Source organism: Heloderma suspectum, chromosome 1 (assembly GCF_057233095.1).
Source record: "Heloderma suspectum isolate Gila_16-S chromosome 1, 16-S_ref, whole genome shotgun sequence".
Taxonomy (NCBI): Eukaryota; Metazoa; Chordata; class Lepidosauria; order Squamata; family Helodermatidae; genus Heloderma; species Heloderma suspectum.
In genome coordinates this window covers 394,630,705-394,651,172 of record NC_139458.1, presented here as the reverse complement: position 1 = coordinate 394,651,172, position 20,468 = coordinate 394,630,705, and the positions used below count along the sequence as shown (strand labels likewise).

Genomic DNA, 20,468 nt, shown 5'->3' with positions numbered 1-20,468 from the left:
TATTGCTGATTCATCTGTTTGCGTGTGTGTGTTCTTGTCTCTTGCCATGTACAGTCAGGAACTTGCACATCTCTGCCTAATTATCATGGAGAACAAAGAAGGCATTAAAATGTTTTTCTTTTTGACTAGCATGCTGCAGTAGTCTTGGCCAGGTCATAAAATCATTCTTCAGCCCACTTTTTTGTGTTAGTGTTTTTACTGTAAGTTCAGCCTGGTGCCCTCCAGATGTTTTGGACTTCAAATCCCATCAGCCCTAGCCAGCATGATCAGTGGTCAGGAATGCTGGGAGTTGTAGTATGGAGGGCATCTGGAGGGCACCAAGTTTGGGAAAGCTGCTGTAAGCCATCCACATTAACAGGCTGCATTGCAATAGAATGAGCATTTGTCTGTCTTGTCCTGGTGGTGTAGCTTGCTTTTTGTAGAAGTCCAGATGCCTTTTTATCACAATTCTACCTTTTCATCTTTTGATCAAGCCATTAACTGACAGTTCAGATGTCTAAATGTTCATAGCCATTGTTTTCTCCATACACTACTATATAATACCATCATCATTATTAATTAAATTTCTTAGACACCTTTCTCAACAATCACAAAAAGGACTCAGTGACTTCCAACAAAATTAAAACATACAAAAATTTTAAACAATTTAAAACTGCTAAAAACTGCTAAAAACAATTATAAATAAAATACCATGGCCCCATAAACAGCTAAGGCATCAGTGACAACCATGGATGATTCAACTGATGCATTAAGGGCACAATCCTATGGCCCCTAATCAGCAGCTAGACGGCCATAGGATAGGTCAGTTCCTGGGAACCAACCTCAGAGCCCCCATTCCCAAGGTTGGTTCCGGGAGAACCAACTCCCACCCCCTCCTGTGCCACCTCATAGGCAGCATGGAGTGGCAAAAAGGGGGCATTCCTGGGGGCAGGGTGGGGCAGGGAGGTCAGAAATGCTGGTATGATACATCCTACGTGCTGGCCAGCTGCCACTTTCCAAGGTCCTGTGGCTAGACAGCCAAAATCAGCTGTCTAGCCATGAAAGTAGAGGAGATCCACTCCTCCCACCCTGCACTGGATAGGCAGATGTTTTGTCGCCAGGGTCAGAGGCGACCATTGATCCACATAGGATTGCTCCCTAAGAAGGCTATTTTATGACATCCAATACCTGGCAATAGAAGAAGGTCTTAACCTGCTGCTCGAAGGATAAACAATGTTGATGCCAGGTGGACCTTGCTAGGGAGAGAAATATATGGAGGAAAGTGCTTGAATATCCTGTTCAGTGGAAGATGATTCTCCAACATTCCCCTGAATCTAATGCAGGAAAAGGGCTGTGTTTGTATGTTTAAGGGGAAAAAATCCTTTATGGAACATATACTCACGGCTCCATCCTGTTTAGTGGCCACTTTGTAGCTGCCAAGTGTTTTGTAAGAAAGCCATGCTACTTCAGTCCTTTAGTATTTGAACAAAATAAATGAATGTATTTTCAGACAGCAACCAGCGTTCATGAACTGCTTCATTTTTTGCTGTTTCTGTCATTCAGTATTTTTTTTAAAGTATTTTCAGACAGAAAACAGCTTTCAAAAACTGCTTCAGTTTATATTCAGCAGTGCTTGTTCAATACGTTTTAGCAATTACCAACTGATTTGGGGGGTCGGGAGAGAATATCAAGCAAGAATGTGTGGAATCAAATCCCGAAGCGAAATATTCCTGCTGTGAACGTCCTGTCAAGTTATGACTAGTTGCCTTTTGGTATTAACTTTGCAAAGCATCTGGGTATAACATAGAAGAAATAGTGTTAAGTTACATTACCCAGGACTCATTTTTTCCCCTTTAGCTTTAGGCACTGAGGATTCCAAACCCAAGTGACTCTGAGAAGAAGCACCCTAGGTTGCTATGGGCAGCACTCCAGTGTGCAAAGCACCTTATGCTTAATATTAGTGGTGAGCCAATTAAATAGCTTGGCTGGCTGAACGTTTGTCGCACTCTAGCAGATCAGTCATGGAGAAGGAAGAGAAAACTAACGCTGTAAGGCCAAAGATCAGCAAACCAAATCTCAACCAGCTATTAACATACACCAAGGTTTAATATTTTTTGTGTTCGAAAGAGATTAGTATAGTGATGGTAGTATCTTATTTTAGATCTTGAAGAGATTTTTTTAATATGTCTCCTACAGTCTGTGTCGTCCTTCCCCAGCCTGGTGCCCTCCAGACGTTTTGGACTTCAACTCACGTCAGATCCAGCCAGTATGGCTAATAGTCAGGAATTCTGGGAGTTGAAAACAACTGGAAGGCACCAGGTTGGAGACTGACTATGTAACAGTCAGTCCCCAACATCTCTTTGCCACACTCTCAAAAGCCCACGATTTCATCAAACTCTAGGGGCCAGTAAGCCACAGTGGCTTGTGGCACATGCTGGCTGCCACTGTGAATATTCCAGCCATGGCGGGTGATCATTGCAGCTTATTGTGATATGCAATGATGGGCAGGGTGGCTTATTGCCATGGTTAACAAACCACCCCAGAACCCTATTACAGCCCGTGGGTTCTGGCTGGCTTGTTACCCATGACAACAAACCATCCTGCATGCCACAATAAGCCACGGCAACTGCCTGCCATGGCTTGAATATTCTCAATAGCAGCCGGCACACAGCTGATCATGCGAACAGGAGTGGGGAAACTGTGGCCTTCTGGGTGTTGTTGGACTCCAACTCCCATCAGCCCAAGCCAGCATGGGCAATGGTCAGGGATAATGGGGGTTGGAGTCCAACAAAATCTGAAGGACCAAAGGTTCCCCGCCCCTACTCTAGAATGAAAACAGGAACAAACCCAAGGTCGGAATGTGTAGATGGAGGGGTAGGGCTTTGCAAGATGGAGGCTAGCGGCAGTCCTGTTCACACCTTAATGGGGAGCGAAAACTGCCCATCTCTCCAAATAGTTGGTTCACCAGAGGCAAAAGTCAGATTTAGGCTGACCGCAGTGGTGTCTGACAGTGCATCCCTTCATTTTCTCCACCACAAATGAACAACTGGTCGGGCTGAATGAAGAAGGCATTTTTTCTCAGCCCTGCTTGGGAAACCATGAAAGTGGGCAAGACTTTTTGCCTATTTTGCAGGGTGGGGCAAATTTTGAGGATGGGGGGCTCAAAACTCACCTGCGCTGTTTGGACTGGCCGCTGCTATTTTAATTTTCCAATAATGCTCCCAAACGATGCTATGTTTGTTAAATAGTGTCATTTCAGGGCATTATTGAAAAATAAAAATGGCAGCTGCTAGCCAAATAGAGGCTGTAGGAATGCCAGCGAGCATCTGGAGGTGGGAATTTCACTCCCTCTTTCACCATCAAACCCCTCCCCGCTCCCCAGCGCTACTGTCTGCTCCTATGGCAGGGTGTAGGGAATCAAGCAATGTGTTTAGGGATCACATTGCAATGTGGGCAAAACCTGCCCACTCCCTGCCTGACCCATGTTGACAGAGACTCTGTGGGGCTGAAGTGTGGGTCTGTGATCCAAGCACAGCCCCTGCATGAGTGCTGCTGCTCTGTATTAATGTCCCTTAGCTTGTTCCCTGCTGTTGGCTCCTTTGACTTCTACTGGCTTCAAGCCAAATCGTCTGTTGTCATCACTTCAGTAAACGCCATTTTGAGCCTATTGACTGCTTGTATACAGGGACAAAATTCTTTGGCTTGGATCCTAAGTTAACTTAAGGACATTCAGAGAAAGAAAGGTTCCATCCTGTCCCTTCTTCCCCCCTGCTGCCCTATGCCAATGTTCAGGATACACCCCCCCATCCTTTTGAGGAGTCTCAAGTGGCTGCAGCAGGGAGGGTGGAAAGGGACATTTGCGTTCCATGAACGTCCTTAAGTTAACTTGCGTTAGGATCCAGTTTGTCACCTTTCCAGAGGCTTCTCCCCCTTTTTTTTTCTTAGTTTAGTCTGTTCTTTTTGCACAAGACTCTCATCCTAATTGCCTTCATGATCACTGCTGCTTGGAGACGTTTCCTCAGCTGACAGGTTTGATTTTGGATATTCAGGAGCACCAAAGTCAAAAGGACAGGAAAACTCCACTCCCACCAGATGTCCAAGCGCTATGCCCATCAGTCACTTTTCACAGGAAGAAAAAAAATATCATGGGCTTTGATGGAGAAGGGTGCCAGTTATGAACTTCTAAAAAGAAGGCTCACCATCCATTCCCATCATATCATCCATACATATCTTGCATGCCAAAGTCATTTTGCCACCACTGCCCTAAACCCCAGTCCCATTTTGCTGCCTGAAGCAAAAGATGGGGCTCCCCTCCTCCCCGCCCCCATTTCCATATACAGAAAGTTTAATTTTACTTTGACACTGGTGACAGGACAGTGTTCCTTTCCATATCTGAGGGCAGTAGGATAGGTCGTGTGGCACGCATAGCACAGCCCTGTTCTCCAACAGAGGGGAATGGCTGGGGGCTCAGGGAGACTGGCTGGGGAACTGGCATTGCTGCCCCCAACATCTGCCATCTGAGGCAGTTGCCTCATTTTGCCTAAAGGTAGGGCTGGCCCTCTTTCCATATACCACTGCTTACTCCCCCATTCCACAGCTTTCCACTTAGCTACAGTTCCCGGAAAATAGCAGGTTCCACAATTGTTGTTACCAGTGCTGCGAATTTAAATTGATTAGGGGCAGAGAAACCAGCATGAAGATGTAGGAGCAGTTATTGGAAGGTCAGCCCATATGTTCTACTTAAGCCATTACGTCCTGCTCCTGACTTTGGTTCAGAGCATCATGGTCTGCCGTGGGAACCTCGGCGGACCTGATAAGGGCCCCTGGGGCTTACCTTTAACGGCTTTGGTTTAATCTCATTTTGAAAAAGGCTTTGGAAAGAGCATCCATTAGCTCTTGATAGTCTTTGCTTGATTTGCTTTTCCAAGTTGTTAAACTGTGGTGTAGTGTCTTCCCACGGAGAAATAGTGAAGGTCTGGATTGTGAAACAGTACAGCAACTGGAACATCATGTGTTGAAAAAGGATGTGGTGCATCACTAACCCAGGTTTCTTTTTATTCAGTAGATAACATCAGCCCCAAGACTAGTTTATTATGGACAAAACTATGCCTTTAAAAGTTTTTAAACTTTTCTCCTTTTCCTCCTCCTCGAAGCATTGCAGGCCACACCAGAATTTTGGAGCATGGCTACAAGCAATGGAAACAATGACTTCGTAGTTTTGAGTAACGGCAGCATTCCATCCAACGCAACTGGTCCTGATCTCCTCACAACCAGCGATGGCCCTGCCACTGTCCAAAGCCTCCCACCCAAGGAAGCCACAAGAAGAACAGTGAGTGCAAATGGGTGCCTTCCACTTAATGGCATGCTAAAAGCATCATTTCTGCCTGTCGATGACCAAAGAACTCCACAGGTGCTAGCACAGTGTTGTCGTCCTTGCCCATATCATCATCCACTAAATAGCCATAGTAATCAACAAGAGTGTATTTCGCTGGCTGCCAATTCAGCACCATCTCCATTGACTTCCTGCTGCCCAAACCCTCATACTGAATATTCAGCATCTGCTTGCCAAAAACACCCCCCCTTGTATCAGACTGCCTGCTGCCTTCAGTCTTCGCCCTCATTCTGCCTACATCATCAGTGGCCTGAACATTTTCAGCACCAGCCTGTGCAACAACATATAGCAAGTATACGGTAAGTAGATCACATTTTCTATAGTGTTTGAACTGATTCCAGTTTGATATGCTTTCTATTGTACTTTGCACAATATAGGTGGAGATTTTACCTCAGTGCCGCAGTGAGTTAAATCCTCCTCAGTATGGTACTTGTGCGTACACACATCCCATAGCCCATTTACACACACACACACACACAACCCATGCACACACTCCACATTCTCTCTCACACACACAAAACCATACACACATGTGTATGCACACCCCATTCACTTTTTGGAGATGCTGTGAACTATGCAAGATAGTACACATACACCCCCCATTCATTCACATATGTGTGTGTGCATACACACACGCGCACACACATACACACACACCGTTCACTCACACATACAGCCCATTCATCCCCACACACACTCCGTTTTACACACACTGCATGTTCGTTCTTTCACACACATGCGTGTGCGCGCGTGCGCATATACACACATACAGTATTTATTTTTTGGCACTCCTATGACTTACGTAAGATATTTAAGTACACAAGCATGCATGCACACCTCCCGCCCATTCTCTCTCTCTCTCTCTCTCACACACACACACACACACACACACACACACACTTGGCTTCTGCATTGTGCAGCGGGAAGAATTGTTCTCTTTCTCTGTGTCCAGCTCGCTGGGCTAGCAAGCTGCACAGTGGGAAGGGACTTCCTTCCTCATCACACAGCCCAGAAACCAAGGCATCTAGGCGCAGAGAAAGAGATCGTCTTCTTTCTCCATGTTCAGGGCCCCCTCCTCACCCACACAGCACAGAAACACAACAAGCTCCCTCTTCCTGGTAGCTCTTGCCCTTCCCAAGGGGCGGGTCCTCAGGAAAGGTGAGGGGCCTTGGTCAAGACTCAATGGGCCACATCTGGCTCTCAGACTGGAAGGTGCCTGTCACTGCATTAGAGCCTGTTTCACATATATCTTCCTGCAGAGAAGTAATCTCTCTGTGTGAAATAATCATGGACAAAGCATGCATATTGTCATGTGAATAACATGCACACATCTACTTTGCCATGAGTACAAAGGATGCAAAACCTACTCGGAAAACACTGTGTGTAAAGCAACCCTAGTTGGAAGTCATCCAGTGCTGCAGTGTGCATGTTCTGACAGTGTAGTATTGAATGCAGGTGTCCTTCCATTTTTGTATGACACATTAATTAAATGTAGTGTATAATGAAACCACCTTTCCTTACTGTGTATACCCACACTGTTCAATTTAATTGGGAATTGAAATGAGGGCGGGGGGAGGGATGGGACACAGTGCTATTACTGGGGAAGGAACTCTGTACAAATTTAACTTAAAATTGAGACTTGGCAAGTAACCAATTTAGCACAGCAGGTTAGAGCATGTTTTTCAAGCCTGTAGAGCTTAACGTTTTTCAGTGACCTAACATTAAAAGAATGAAGTGTTGATTCTTGGTGTTGTAAATTGGTTGCTAAAAAGCAAAGCAATACTTTTGCTCTGTTTTTTAGTTGAGTTAGATTCAACATAGTGTTTAGTTTTGAATTATGAAAATCATAATGAATTTGAAATTTTAAAAAGTGCACACTCCAGATTTGTTTTAGCATTTCAGGACTGCAGTCAGTATGCGTTTTTGTTCTAAAAATGAATCTGACTGTACAAAGTTTAATTACCTTGCACTCACTAACTGCTTTCCTTGGTTATATTTTGGAGTTATACAGAAGCCTGAGCCACGGTAACTGAAATTTGGACACCTTTAAAACAACCTGTGTTATGTGTGTGCCCTTTTAAATCAGTATAATTACATCCTGATGTACTTCTTCATGAACAATGTTATACCACTAGACATGGGGAACCTCTGATCTGCGGGTCAGATATGGCCTGCAGGAGTTCCCCATCTAACCCACCAGCTTCCTCTCCAGCCCTAGGACAAGAGGGTATAAGAGATTTTCCCTGCTGTTCCCCTCGCCCCAAGCTGAAACCAGCTTTTTTTTAAAGTCTCCATTTGTGCCAGTGGAGGTTTTAAAAAGCCTAATTGCTGTGCGACAGGGGTGAGGGTGGGGCATTCCAGGAAAGGGTTGCTGCTGGAAAAGGAAGAGCTAACCCTCCTCTCCCCAAGCACTGTGTCCCCCTCTCCTGCACTGCAGTCAGCCTTTTAAAAAGTTTCCATTGGTGCAAGTGGAGGCTTTTAAAAAGTCTAATTGCCGTGCAGGGGAAGGGGAAGGGGGGATTTTGTGGAGGGTAAACTGTGGTGTGTGTGTTCTGTGCAAAAATGTGGGGGGGCATGAGTGGGTGTGGGTATGTGTGAATGGGGTCTGGGCAGTCCCGTTGGGAGGCATGTACCAGCAGTGGGTGGTCCCACCTGCTGCTGGCATGTGGCCCCTGACTTGCCCTGCTGTCAGGTCAAAAAAGGTTCCCCACCCCTGCACTGACCAGGGGTCCCCAACGTTTTTAGACCCATGGACACATTTGGGAATTTGAGAAACTGGTCACCACCACAAAATGGCTCCCATGGAAGATGTGGCTAGTTACATAAAGGCTGTTGTGGGGACCTGGCTAGTCAAAAGAGGTGATGGGGAGAGAAACAGCAAGGCCAGAGGCTAGGAGGGAGGGGGAAATAGCAAGGCAAAGGGGTAGTGGGGAGAGAATGAGCAAGGCTAGAGGATGGGTGTGGAGAGACAGAAAGAGAGCAAGTGAGAAAGTTCTGTGTGGATGGAAGAAGATTGGGTGGGACCAGGAAGCAACTCTTCCCTTCTCTACCTGCCTAACAGCAGGTTCAGGAATGGAAAGGAAAACCTGGTGCCCTAACATTTTTCAGATTTTTAAAATGAAAAATAACTGTTTGAAAGGGTCATGGAGTGGAGAGCTTCGTGGGCACCGTTGGAGGTCCCTGCCGGCACTGCATTGGGACCCCTGGTGTAGAGCAGGGGTGGATCCTGTGGCCCTTCAGATGTTGTTGGACTCCACCCCCAACCTTATAGCCAATGTTCGGTGAAGATGGGAGTTGTAGTCCAACAACATCTTCAGGGCCACAAGTCACTCACCCAGGTGCAGAGCTTTTAGTGCAACTGCTCTAGGCACAGCTAAATTAAGTCCTAGTAATTTCAGTGGGTCTGCTCTAAGTAGGACTAACATTGGATACAACCCAATGGCTGTCTCAGGTCATCCAGTAAGCTACATGGCTGAGCAGCAGTGTGAACTCGGGTCTCTGCAGTCCTAGTCTGACACGTGGTCCAGTGCACCACATCAGCAGTAAAGCCCTTCACTTGTGTACCGTCTGCACAGTGAGCATGCTCCAATGAGCAGTATATGTGGACAGTACGGAAGTGAAGTACTTCACTGCTGGAGTGCATGCCTCCTGTTGGTGCAAAAGTTCCTTGACAAAGAATGGAGGCATGGTGTTCAGCAAAATAGAATCCTCCGCACCCACACCCGTTTAGGAACCGAGGAAACTGCCTTATACTGAGTCAGACTCTTGGTCCATCTAGCCCAGTATTGTCAACACTCCAGGGCTTCAGGCAGGAGTTTTTTCAGCCCTACCTGGAGATGCTGCAGATCGAACCTGAGGCCTTCTGCATGCAAAGTGTGTGCTCTACTACTGAGCTACGCCCCTTCCCATGGCTTTCCCAGTTATTTCCAGATGAACAAAGGTGAGACCTTACAACAAGCGAACACATCTAGGAAGACACACGAAAGCGGAAGTACCCACCCTGTGGCTACACAAACATTCCATAATCTTTTCCTGTGTATCTGAAATGTCTACAGAGCAGTGGAGGCTGGTGACTCCGATGTCAGTGGGACGATGAATCTGCTCTGGGTTTCAGTCAGAGCTTTAGAGTTCTGATTGAAACACGGAGTGGGTTCGTTGTCACACTGACATTAGAGCCACCAGCCTCCACTGCTTCAGAATGACATATTTTGTACTCCAGAAGTTCCTCATTTGTGAGTTCTTTAGAGCAGCAGATGGGCAGACTTCAGGCTTGTGGGATCTCCTTTGTTATTTTACTAGAACCCCAAGACTCACCAACCAATGCCTGGTGCAAAAGACATATGCTTAGAATGAAAGGATTCTGAGCCCAGGAATTTGCTTGGAGTACCAGAATGGAACTGAGCTCACAGCTCTTCCACACAAAACCCTACTTCTGGTTATCCCAGCCCCACCTTTCTTCATTTCAGCAGTAACATTTAGCAGGGAAGGGGTCATGTGTTAAATAATTGGGTGTCAGAAATCTTTGCCTATCTTAGTTTTAAATGTCTTCTTGAGATATTGCTGTTTTACATTTGTTGTAAGTTAAGAACATAAGAAGAGCCCTGCTGGATGAGACCAAGGATCCATCTAGTCCAGCCTTCTGTTCACACAGCGGCGAACCAGCTGCCCATGGGAAACCCACAAGCAAGACATGAGCGCAACAGCACCCTCCTGCCCATGTTCCCCAGCAACTGGTGTACGTAGGCATACTGCCTCTGATACTGGAGGTAACATCTTGCCATCAGGACTAGTAGGCATTGATAGCCTTCTGTCTACTGCGAGTCACCCAGAGATCAAATCACCCAGAGATCCACCTTTCACCACTCCTGCTCTAGAACGTTAGTCTAACCCATATTTGTTAGGCTCTGCCTGCCTAGGTCTTTCATCAAATAAATGAATCACAGTCAATATTACTTTAGAATATTGTTCTAAATATTCTAAATATTGTTTGTTCAGGCTTTATTGATATCCTTTCACAGCTCGCATTTTGATTATTAGCGTGCATATGAAAACAGTATGCTGTAATTTCATTAAACCGTTGCCTTAGGTTCTGTGCTAATAGAACAGACTGTATTGAAAACCATTTCAGAGTTAATGTTTGACAATTAAATATAGTATGTACTGGCTAAATTTGCTCGGTTTAATAAGGCAACACATTAAACATTCAACCTCAGGCCTTGTAGTCATTCTCATTAACTGTACTGTCTTTTTAAAACTAGATTTCTTTGCTGTTTCAAAAACCACTTTGTAAATTCTCAAATTGGCCTCTACTCCACAATCCTGGTGTATTGATGTCTTTTGACCTTTAGAATCTGGCAGTTGCAAATGGTAGCAACAAAGTGTTTGAAAACTCATTTCCCATGCCCTGCATCCCTCACCTAAGCAACAGCAAAATACTTAGTACTTAACCTAGTGATCTGCTAGTCCTTCGAACTGTGGTGTCCAAATGAGTTAATTAATATAACAAGAATGGCCAACTAAAAAAGCCTCCCCTGTTTATTCAGAATAACTGGAGCTGTGTCCCACTGTTAATTAAAGATGAGGAGTACTATTTCAGACCATTTTAAAGCGTGTAGCAAATTATGCACAAGCGGCGTTTGGCAGTGCTAAAAATGTACACTTGAACAAGCTGTGAGCATCGTAATTTAAGGACAAAAAACCTGAGATCTTTTGGTCAGATAGATGAATGGCTTCCTTTTTCCAAACACTTAAGCAACAAGACTCTAATTCTAAACAAGACACTAGACAGTCTGAAAAAAAGGCCAGACTCAACAAGCGTCTCTTTGCTTTTCTGCATTCTTGAATGTGTGTACAAGTGATGGGCATTTTTTTCCTGAAGTTTATTTATGGAAGGTGGACTTCAAATATTTGTATACTTTCAGAAGTATACTGAGAACTCAAAAGCTTGCTGATGACTTTGCGACATTTCTGTTGGTCCTAATAAAGGTATTACTGTACTGTAGGTTTTGGAATGCTTTTCCTCTAATGGACCAACTCAGCTCTCCACACTTTTTGCAAGAAGTATAGTTTCCTCTGATTGGCCTCCTCTGTTTACAGGCTCTTGATATGAGAGCAAGTAATTTTAGAAACTTCCAGAAGCTTCCAGCTCATCATAGGTGTTCATGTACAGTAGCCAAGCACTGGATTAAAGCCTGCAAAAAATATGTGGGAACACATTTTTCTTCTTGAACAAATTGCATTTTACTAAATGAAACTCTCTAACACAGTGGCAATATTAAATTTATTTCTCTGTTGCTTAAAGTAATAATAAATCATGTTCAACAATAACAACGTATTATTATTATTAATAATAATAATAATGTACCACTGGCGCTAGCTTGCCAGTGGCCATTTTGAATCTTCAATCCCTGTGGGGGATTGCCATGGTTTGTCATGTCATCCAAACATGCAAACCGGCCCAGAGTGCTGGATCCAGACTTAGCCACACTTCGAGCAGACGCAGTGAAATAAATGAGACTTCAGTTAGCCATAATTAACTGAAGTCCCATTGATTTCATTGTGTCTACTGTAAGTATGATTAAGTCTGGATCCAACCTGGTATGTTCTACCTTGACTAGCAGAAACTCTCCAGAGTCTCAGGTGGAAGTCCCCCCGCCCCCGCGCACGCACACACACACACACACAAAATAAAGCCTTACTGCCTTAATTGAACAATGTGTTGGGATAGAATTTTGTCTAAGCTGAAGTTTGCTACATGAAAATTGGTGTAAGACGTGAGAACATAAGAAGAGTCACGCAAGATCAGACCACAGGCCTGTCTAGGTCTACTGTTTCCACTGTGGCCAACCAGAAACGAAGCCCACAAGCAGGACATGAGTGCAATAGCAGTCCCATTGCTTGTATTCTCCAGCAACTGGTATTGGGCGCATTCTGCCTCTGATAGTAATATTTAGCTGTCATAACTAGTAGCCATTTATAACCATGAAGCCTTAGCCTCCATGAACACTGTGGGGTTCACCACTGGACCATGTAGCTGGTATACTCATAGATCTCTTTTCCATATTGTGTGAAGCAGCCTTTTGATTTACATAGTGCTTCTATACATAGAAATCTAGAAGTCTAAGTGTGCACCGTTCTCCCTGAGATCTATATGGAAGAACTTTTATTTGTGTGAAGAACCATTTAGTCACATGAGCCTACACCTGTTTCCTGAAGTGGTTCAGTCTAGGCACATTTTTACAATCTCATTTACTGCTGTGAGACAAGGCCCACATTTCAGTAGTAAGGATATGTGGTGAAGTGTTCTCAGTATTATTTATTGTTATTTGTTTGTTTAAAATTTGTATACCTCCATTCAAGTGAAGCCACCTTGAGGCAGTTTACGAGATCAGATTCTAAAACAATACAGTTAACTAATTCAGAATCGTAAAACATTTACAACAACAGCACTATGGGCATACGTTAGTTTAAAAGAAGACCGAAACATTCAGGGCTTTAAGACCCATTTAAAAACAGTCAGAGAGGGAGTCACGCATACATCCTATGGTAGGCTACTTCATAAAATTGGGGCCAACACATAAAAGGCCCTATCTCTTGTGCCCAGCAAGCTAATAGATCTTACCAACAGGCACATGAGCAGGGCTTCCGTGGCTGATCTTAGGGTCTGGGCAGGTTCCTAGAGGTGTAGGCAGTCCTCCAGATAAACTGGTCCCAGGATGTTTAGAGCTTTAAAGGTGACCAGAAGCATTTTAAATTGATCCTAGAAACACACTGGCAACCAGTGCAGCTGGCACAGAATATTTGCCCCACATATATGGAATTCTCTTACCACTAGAGTGAAACCACCGTAGGACATTATAATGTAGGTCCAATTTTATTCTGTTTGTCTCAAGCTTGATGAGATGGCATAGACATGTGAATAAATGCCACAGTGTTGTAGGCCATGGTTATCTTTTCGATTGACTCCCTAAATCTTTTTTTTTTCTTTTGCTTGAAATAAAAAATAGAAACAATTAGTGTGTGAACATCCCCCAGGCTAACATTTTTAATACTAAATATGCACTTTAATAGTAATAATACCGTTAAGTCTTATCGCATTTTTGTTAGTTTGCTCTTTTTGCATTTTGCTTTAATTTAATTTCAGTTCTTTTTCCACAAATAAAATGAAATATTAAACTCTGCTGGCATTTCCTTTGAATTCAGCCTCAGATCTTTCCTTCAGTTTCCTTTTAATGCGGACACCAAATTGAAGTAAAGAGAGAATTTTTCTTCTGGAAAGAAAGTAGGTGTCTAAACAAGCTCAAGAAATTTTAATAGCTAGGTGTGTCAGCAGTGAGTTAAACCCATTACTGGATTTATAAGGAATACATATTTTTCTGGGACTGCCTTGTGGCTGAGTACATGCTTTATTCTTGGTAATGAAGTATTGGTAAGATCTTCTTATTGTTGGTGCCAGGTGTCCATTTCTCTAGGAAAACTGAAAGAAACTGCTTTAACAAAGGACAAAATGAGGGGGAAATGTATACGTTCATGTGCAAATAAAACGTAATTCACATTTTCTAAATGGCCTAGGTAGCATTTAAGTCACTCAAATATGTTTGGATTAGCAGGACTAATTAGCTGGATTATTTACAGTGATTTAAGGTGCAATCCTAGGGTGCAGAAAACAGTCCTACAACTCCCAATATTCCCCAGCTATGGCTGGCTGGGGAGTGCTGGGAGTTGTAGGACTGACTGTTTTCTGCACCCTAGGATTGCAACCTTATTGACTTAGGCCAAAAGATATATCTTTCAGAATTACGACTGCAGGTTGTTTTGTGTAAGAGATTCTCCTGGATAGCTGGTGTCAGTCAAAGCTGTGAATACTTTGTATTTGTGGTAACCTTCTTCTTTAAGGACCACATTTAGCTAGCTCTTTAGGCTGTTTCTAAATTCCGTCTGTTAAATAGTAATGCGCCAAAAGCAGAATTGGGTTCCACAATCCTTGATTCATTTTTTGGAATCTGAGAAGGCAGTGCATGCAGTCTCTAAACTCTCCTGATCCATAATGTGTCTATGGCCATTCTGTAGTCTTAGAAACGGTGGTGGACATTTGTAATATTTGATGTATTTTCACAAAGATCTTGAGGATTTATCTGTAAATAAAAGTCCTCTGTATCTGTAGAAAAATGTGTAAGAGCAATTAGGAACAATCAACTCACATTCTGATTTCAAAGTTGTGCAGATTGGATCATTTGCATTTATAATCAACAGAGAGAATTAGAATTTTTAATGAGTTGCTTCCAGCATAGATTTTGAACTTTTACCATGTGCCCTTCATTCCTGCTCTTGTGGAGGTTTGGAGGAGTTGTGATTTTTTGTTGAATCGTTTCACCATCCTCTCAGAGATGCTCATTTGTGGCCGTGCCCTTGTGGTGCTTCATGAAAGTACAATGTGGGTCTACAAATAAAATGTTTTACGGAAGTCACTATGTACCAAAAAAGCTGGTGAAATCCACTTGGCTTTTAGATCAACTGCTATTGAGTTTCATTTGGGTAGATGATGGAAGGGAATGTGGAGAAGAGGCACAAAAAGATTTCAGCTTATGAAGTATTTAGAAGTGAAATGTCTGCTCTGGATTAGCTGTTGGTCTGTTCTCAGATTGTGACTCATGGCGATGTTAAAATTTTTTATCATCATTGAATATCTCAGAATCTTTTATTTAGCTACCTACCAAACTGTATCTTCCCATTAAGTGTCCTGGGAGTGGTGGAGGACAGCCATTATGTGCAGAAATATGGGCCACAAAAATCCGGCTGCCACTTCTATTAAGCAGTTTAGGGCAATGGCAATTTGGAGGCAGCAAGAGGCAAGGAGGCTTTTTTTCTTTTTGCACCTCCCCCCCAACTGCTTCCCCTGCCTCTCACGGAGTTCCAGATGTGTATTTACACTTACAAATATGCATCTGCAACCAGTGGATCATCCTTCCCCAACTTGGTGCTCCCCAGATGCGTTGGACCACACACCTGCAAGGGCCATGCTGGCTGGAGTACATGTACACTCCTATGCCTGCCCACTGGAAATGTTCTGCCTATAGGAAAAATATCACTGTGAATCAACCATCAGGTGCCACCCATGTAAACTGATTAACTTAATGAGTACTTGGGTCCTAACACACCTCAAACAGTTCTCAAGTTACAAAGTGTCCTTTGGCAAATTCACAAGTGGGAAAGCCAACCATAAGTACCCCATATTCATGGCATTATGTTCATACCAAAATCACCCCCTATTGTATGTATTTATATTTATGTAGGAAAATATAATGTTTGGAATGACCCCGACTCTCTCAGATAGTACACACTTTGAGCATACATTTTCAGAAAGCAAAAATAGATGGAGCTCAGTAAATATTACCTTGTCAAATGCAACATCTGATTTTATCAATCTAAGGGAGGGGGGTTGTAATGAATTAATTGCAAGGTAGGAATAGCTGTAAAAAGGACTTCCATATAAATTATTTCTGGTACATTCCATTTACTCCAAAATCCAAACCCTTAGCAACATTTTGGATCACAGCAAGACTTCATTTATAGTTAATTCCATTGGTTTTCATGCCAGAAGTTAATGGTCCTATTGTTCAATGACTGTCAAGACTTTGCAACAGTGTACTTGGATGATGAAGTAATATGAAGATGGGCCTAGGAATAACATCTTAGACATCTAGGGAGAAAAAAAAAATAGAACTGGTTTAAACATCAATCTGTAAGTACTTGTATAAGGAATTTAGATTGTTGCCAGCATATGACACAGGACAGCAGGGCAATAGTGTACAAGGCCATAATTAGGCTGCAACCTTCCTCCTGAACCTAAAAATGAAGACTCCATTATCTTCCTGTTTGAAGTCAAAAGTATAAAGCCCCCATATAAAAGTGAGTTTTACTATCTCTTCTGTTCTCCTAGGGCATTGTTCCCAAATCTGATGCCTTCCACATGCTTTGGACTGTAAATCTCATCAGGCCTAGTTGGCATGGTCAATGGTTAGGGGTAATGGGAGTTGTAGTCCAAAACATCTGGTGAGCACCAGGTTGAGGAAGGCTATTTTAGGGTGATGCTTCTATAGCATGATGGTCTGTTTTTGACATTGTATACACCACCTTGGGATTCTGTGGACAAAGGGCGGTTTATCAATTTTGATGATGACAATGATGAGGATCTCTTTCTGGAGCCTTTTCAAAGCTCTGCCATGGTGTCTTACTGACCAGGTGTGCACGACTGGGGAGGAAAATAAGCCACCATGGCTTATTTTCTGTCCCTGATCGTGCCAACCCCACCCACCGTGTTCTGTCTGGCATGTCCTGCTTTCCATTTCCAAGTTATCTGTTTATTTAAAAATATCTACCATAGGCCATAGATTTGTCTGAATGCAAGTGTTGAAATATTAACACCCCCCAAAAATGATTCTCATTTTCACCAACAACCAGATTGATTAGGTAAGAGCTGCTCTTCAAAGAACGAGGTTTCCCTTCTACTTCATCTTACAAATTGCTGCACTGGTTTTGCCAGAGGAGCCTTCCCTCTTACCATTCTGAATGTGGAATTAGTTATTGCACCTTAAACTTCCTCCATGGCATGTGGGCTGGTAGGAAAAAGCCTGAATCCATTAAGCAGAAGCAGAGAACCAGATTCTGTTGCTGAGCAATTTGAATGCAGTGCTCCAGATGTTAAAAGTACAATCCTATGCATGTCTACTCAGAAGTAAGACCTTTTGTCAATGGGGCTTCCTCCTAGATAGGTGTGTATAGGATTTTAGCTTAAGCTACAAGTGGGTGGCTACACTTTCTTAGTAATTGGCATATATATATATATATATATATATATATATATATATATATATATATATATAATTTGCCCAGCATCTTTCTGGAAAAGAAAGGCCAGAATCCAAAGACTTGCAACACTGCACTTCGTTGTTTTTCAGAAAGCAGCATCGCCCCTACCCTCTTCCAGCAATGCTTCTAAGCAATCCACTTTTTGAAAGTCAGGGGAGTTTTAAGAGCCATTTAGAAAGAAAACTGATTTTTAAAAGAACTAGGCACATGCAAGCTAGTGGTTGTATCCCAGCCCATGATATCTGTCTTATCCTCTTCTACTTCAGTGTTTTTAAGCATATTCCATGCTGCACAAAACAATGATGAAGTCCCTCAAATCTGAAATGTTAAAGGTCACACCTGCTATCAAACTGTTTTGCTTCGAAAAGTATGCCTTACAAAAACTGTGCACCAAAATGAATATCCATGCACTGTAACCAACACGTTGCAGCTGTGTGTGACAACTTTATTATGTTGGTTGGTTAGAAATGTTATCCCTCTTAGACTTCACCAATAAAAATGTGTTGGTTATGCTCTAAAATATAGATATGCATAGCAAAATAGAACTTCCCGCTCAGTTAATGGATGGTGATGTGCACGGTTTTAAAAATGTTATGCTTGAGGAAACCCTATCCACACTGCAGAGATGCTACTGTGTGGGGCAATGGGGAGGGAAGCGCTGTCCACTCTTAGTGGGAGAGTAGTGGCTTTACGTGATTTATCCACACGTTTTCTAAAAGTGTATTCCAAAAAGTGCTTGGTATCAGTAAAACTAATCTTGTGAAATGCCTACTTGAAACAATGATGAGCCAGGCCCAAATGCAGCTGTAGGTATGCTATGCTACATGTTGCAGAAATACGTTTCAGCAACATCTGTAGTTTTGCTCTTGAAAAGCATAATAGCTTTGGACCTAAAATGCTTCCTTTCATTGAGCAAAACCCTGGCCTTGTTTAGGCAGAACAACAAACCATGCTTTATTGTTATAGGAACGAGCTGCAGCAAGCCTTGGGTTTGTATGCTCTCCTCCTCTCCATTATAGACTAACTGTAGTTAACTGTTATGTACAAACCTGGACAAACTGGCCACATTTGCACATCACGCTAAACCATGGTTTACGTGATGTCCATGAGCTGGAACAGCCCAAGCAAACCTCAGGCTTGCACACTCCCCTCATTCCTGTGCAACTAGGAGAGCTTCAGCAGTGTTCCCATGAACACTCAGGATCATGGTTTATCATTAGCTATGGTCATTTTCAAAACAATCCAACTTCAGACTATGGATTATGAAGCTGGCTTGTTTAAACTAACTTTAGTTAGTGTACACCATGATCCCCAGTTCACACAAATGACATGTTGAATTTAAGGGAAACTGAAAGTGAACTCTGCCAAAGTCATTGTCCTGTCTATGTGGGAGAGGGAGTGCACAAACTTGAGGCTTGCTCATACACATCATGTGAGTTTGTCGTGATGTGAGAATGTAGTCTCAGTGATTAGCTTTAACTATGGTTAGTTTAAACAAGCCAGTTTCAACTAACAGTAGTTAAAGTTAACTACTGCTAAACCATGGTTAATTCAAATGGGAAACAGAAGCTTCTGATTTCCTCACAGCTGTGCCAGAGGAGGGTTGGGGAGTGCACGTAACAATATCCCATTGGGGCTGTTCACATGGCACGAAGTCCATCATGGCTCATTTAACCGACAGTGAGACTGCAGCACGTGCAGTGTGTGTGCAACTGCCGTTGTGAATATGGAACCCCTGCTCAGGATTTGTCGTGCCATGTGAACACGGCTAGGATGAGTTATACAAGGGCTAAGCAACCCCCAAGCGAGATTGGTGCCTTCAGGCACCACAGCTTGTTATAGGTTAAATAACCCATGAGGAACCACGGCGTGTTGTCCAAACCCAGCCATCATTCATCATTATGTTCAAACTGGATCAATATGTTGGCTGTAGGGTTTCAAAACTATCACTCATTTATAACAGTTTGAGATCGTCCAGTACCATATGTCTCTGGGTTGTACAGTGTACAGGTAGATAGAAACGTCGTGTCTTCAAATGATCTGTTCTTGAATCATTTATCCAGAACTCAGTAGTTTAGGAGTATACAAAACCACCATTAAAGCTGACCTCCATTGTGAAGTGAAGTTCCTTTTTTTACCTGAAGTAACCTGAAGCTCTTACTTCAGACCATCTGCTGTGTTTGTTGTGTCCATATATCTGTCATTTTTCAAGGGATTTTCAGCTTTCTTAGGAGGCCCCTTTTTTGGTTATCTGATTAGGATTTAGAAAGCAAGAGTTCAATTGCTTTTTCTAAAAAAGAGCACAAACAATTTTTTTCTTGCTCAGGTTTTCCTACTGAAATAATGTTTATTTACTTAGTACATTTCTGTACTACCCAATAGCCAACGCTGTCTGGGCAGTTTACAAAAGATTAAAACTGTAAAAATACAGTATAAAATATAATATAAAAACTATTTGCATACTTTTTTTTAAACAACGAACAACTAAAAAAAATCCCAGGCCTGGTTAAAACCTGGTCAAATGCCTGAGAATAGAAGAAAGTCTTAACCTGGTGCCGAAACAATGAAAATGCTAGTGCCAGGCGGACCTCTCTGAGGAGAGCGTTCCATAAATTGGGGGGCTGGGTAGAGCACCACCAAAAAGGATATCCTCCGAACCTCCCTTAGAGGATGCACTTGGAAGAGGACCTCAGATGATGATTGCAGCTTATGGGTAGGTTCATACCTGAAGAGGTGCTCTGTCAGGTACTTTTACTTAGGGATCCAAATAAAGAGCATGTGTATTCTATTTGGGGTTTGGGTGTGGGTATGTGTATGAATGTATAGCCCTGTTCAGTCATGCTAAGTGTTTAGTAGTCTCTACAGGAGGGGGAACAAACTGGCTCTGCCCCTATCATTCCTGTTGCCTTCCACATGTAGAAGGCAACTATCAGCCGAGGGGAGTCATCTCTATCTATGGAGGCATCCCATGTGGTTTAGAACTCTAGAAAAACAGGGTTGTAATTTGTGTGGAAACCTTCCATGCATAGAGGAGGCTCCCCACTGAAGACAGCTACCCTCTACACATGGAGGAGGATAAGAATGATAACAGAGGTGGATGGAGCAAGCGTTCTCCCCTTCCGTGGAGGCTGGTGGCTCCAATGTCAGTGGGGCGGTGAACCTGCTCCTGGTTTCAGTCAGAACTCTTAAGGAGCTATCCAAGGTGTGACGTTCGGACTGTAATTTACTG

The 20,468-nt window shown here is 43.1% G+C and overlaps 1 protein-coding gene across 4 annotated transcripts in view; it reads left to right on the top strand.

The window, feature by feature from the left end:
- The window catches only part of DISP1 (dispatched RND transporter family member 1), a 119,420-nt gene that overhangs the window by 59,780 nt on the left and 39,172 nt on the right, over nt 1–20,468 (top strand). For all 4 annotated transcript variants that reach the window (XM_084828699.1, XM_084828701.1, XM_084828703.1 and 1 more), the window contains one exon: nt 5,133–5,670. In XM_084828699.1, coding sequence (XP_084684825.1) covers nt 5,162–5,670 — 509 coding nt within the window. In that variant the 5' untranslated portion in view covers nt 5,133–5,161. The remainder of the gene's footprint in view (nt 1–5,132; nt 5,671–20,468) is intronic.